The sequence below is a fragment of the Carlito syrichta genome, unplaced genomic scaffold (assembly GCF_000164805.1).
Source record: "Carlito syrichta isolate Samal-C Ts95f unplaced genomic scaffold, Tarsius_syrichta-2.0.1 Scaffold143822, whole genome shotgun sequence".
Classification (NCBI taxonomy): Eukaryota; Metazoa; Chordata; class Mammalia; order Primates; family Tarsiidae; genus Carlito; species Carlito syrichta.
In genome coordinates this window covers 299,396-302,012 of record NW_007087918.1, presented here as the reverse complement: position 1 = coordinate 302,012, position 2,617 = coordinate 299,396, and the positions used below count along the sequence as shown (strand labels likewise).

The 2,617-nt window shown below is 46.7% G+C and overlaps 1 protein-coding gene across 1 annotated transcript in view; it reads right to left on the bottom strand.

Annotated features, from left to right (window-relative positions):
• Window positions 1-1,318: 1,318 nt before the first annotated feature.
• AICDA (activation induced cytidine deaminase) overlaps window positions 1,319-2,617 on the bottom strand; it is a 14,989-nt gene continuing 13,690 nt past the window's right edge. Inside the window, exons 4-5 of the mRNA XM_021708703.1 lie at window positions 1,926-2,021; window positions 1,319-1,372 (exon numbers count right to left, since the gene is read on the bottom strand). Of these exons, the coding sequence (XP_021564378.1) occupies window positions 1,319-1,372; window positions 1,926-2,021 (150 nt within the window). The remainder of the gene's footprint in view (window positions 1,373-1,925; window positions 2,022-2,617) is intronic.

Here is a 2,617-nt window from a genome sequence, read left to right as displayed (position 1 = left end):
AGGCATGCACGGCGGTGCTTGGTATTCTTTTGATTTTTTTGAGTTGGAGTCTCACTCCGTCGCCCAGACTGGAGCACAGTGGCCGCTCCCGGCCACCGCAGTCTCGACCTGCCGGGCTCCGGCGATCCTTCCGCCTCAGCCTTCCGAGTAGCTGGAACGACAGACGTGTGCTACCACGCCCGGCTAATTTTTTTGATTTTTATTGTAGAAATGAGGTCTCGCCAAGTTGCCCAGGCGGGTCTCGAACCCGCGTGTTCAGGCAATTCACTCACCTCGGCCTCCCAAGGTGCAGGATTACAGGCTGAGCCACCAAGCCAGGGCTTGCTTGGTATTCTTATCTCTTTTTGTCACTCTTTTGAATAATTAACATCTTTGGGAGGAGCATTACACTCACACAAAAGGTAGAAAACCTTGACTCGGTTGGCACTGCTGAGATTAAAAATCCACCAGAGAGAACAGATTTTCCTTTTCTCAAGTATTAAACATCATGACTTTTCTCAACTCTCTTCCAACCGTTCACTATTTATCATGTGTGAAGTCTCTGGGAGCTTCCGGATCTGGACTTCTTTGAAAGAGTCTGTGTTTCCGGAGGCACCAACTCATTGCTCAAGTGTCTTCTTCACAATCCAGATGTCCATCCTCAGATCCCTTGATGACAACAGCTTGAAGAGGACCCTGCCTAGTCTACACCTCCTTCCCACCCCCGAAAATCTTCTTATGAACACACATAAAAATACACCTCAGATGATTAAAACATACAGCACATGCCTGGATGTTAACACTTGGGAGAGATGGTTTGGTGTGACAAACACCCAGATTCTCTCATGAGGAGGTTCTATAGATAATGGCCTGATGGAAAAATCTGTGTTACTCGAAGGTAACCTCCCGGGACAAGAGTAGGAAAACACCATGGACAGCTCAAGAGAATCACATAATAAAGGATGCCAATATTAAACATTTCACCCTCTCCCATATTCTAGAATCTTCTTTCTGCTTTCATCCTGCCTAAAAAGCTGCGGGAGAACATTGACACTGCAGGATGCTCCCAGGTCCTGCAGTTTTGTTGTTCTCATTAGGGGACAATGAGGCATCAAAACTGTGCCCGTTGGTAGCACTGCCCTGGCCAGAGTCTGTGTTCCTTCTCCATTTTCAAGACATAGATATTTTTAAAGAGTCCTATATGAAAATGTTTTTTCTCTAAACTCTAAGAAAGTCAAGAGTGGAAGAAGAAAAACAGAGAAGACCTGAAAGATGGGTTCTGTATCCACTGTCTCCAGCCATGACAGTTCACTGTGTGTGACATTGCTGGAGGTTGGTATCAAAGTCCCAAAGTACGAAATGCATCTCGTAAGTCGTCGACCTCATAGAGGGGCTGTGGAGAAAGGAGAAATCAATGGAGCGAATAACTTCAAAACGGAGCTGGGAGTGGAAAAGGCTTCTCAGCTGGGTGAATGGCTTTGGAACATTCTGGAGAAAGTAAATTAAGCTGGATTAAAAAGAAGAGACAGGAGGAGGAAAGAATTCTGACCAGAAAGTCAATAAAACCCTAAGGAGAGACAGAAGAAACGTGAAGCCATGGAAGAAAGAAAAAGAGACCGTGCGCTGTGGTTCGTGCCTGTAATCACAGCATTTTGGGAGGCTGCGGCAGGAGGATCCACTGAGCACGGGAGTTTGAGACCAGCCTAGGCTGCAGAGTGTGACCTTGTCTCTATAAAAATAAAAAACAAAAAGAGAGAAAATGGAAGGGCAAGGGATCTTAGCAGAGAGCTCTGAATTGCAAAATAGCAGACGAGAAACCCGACTTGAAGGAGAAATAAGGTTTTCATCAGCTGAAAAAGGAGGGTAATACCAAATATGTAAGAAACGTCCAGAGCTCCATGAAACTATGGAGAGAGGCAGAGAATGAGAAGCAGGAGACCCCTTACCAAGAGAATGCGTCGAAGCTGTCTGGAGAGACGAACCGAATTTTCATGCAGTCCCTCCCAGGCCTTGAAAGTTCTTTCGTGATTTTCTACAAAAGTATTCCAGCAGTAAAAATAATCTTTAAGAAAAAAAAAAAAAAAAAGCAGGGTGGAGGAGGGATGGAAGCTAGTTCAGGTCCCAAATCAGGAAAGAAAGCAAGTCCTGTCCGTTTTTCCCAGTTTCCCCAGGGCTTTGTCTCAGAACCATCCATTCTTTTCCTCAACGTCCAATCCTTAATTTTGGCTCCAGAGGTGAACCAGAACTGTCTTCCCCCTGAACTCCCCGCTGAATCTTACTCTGCATTGCAGTCCTGAGTGGTGTCTGCTGCCCTGGGCCTGCACAGAAAGGTCCCCTTGCACCTTTTCCTTTTTTTTTCTATTTTTATTTTTTATTTTGTTTTGAGTTGGAGTCTGATGCTGTCACCCAGACTGGAGTGTAGTGGCACGTTCCTGGCCACCTGCTGGGCTCAGGCGATCCTTCCAAGTAGCTGGAGCTACAGGCGCGCGCTACCACACCCAGCTAATTTTTGATTTTATTGTAGAGATGAGGTCTCGTCAAGCTGCCCGGGCGGGTCTCGAACCTGCGGGCTCAGGCCATTCACTCACCTCGGCCTCCCAAAGCGCAGGATTACAGGCTGAGTCACCGAGCCCGGCTT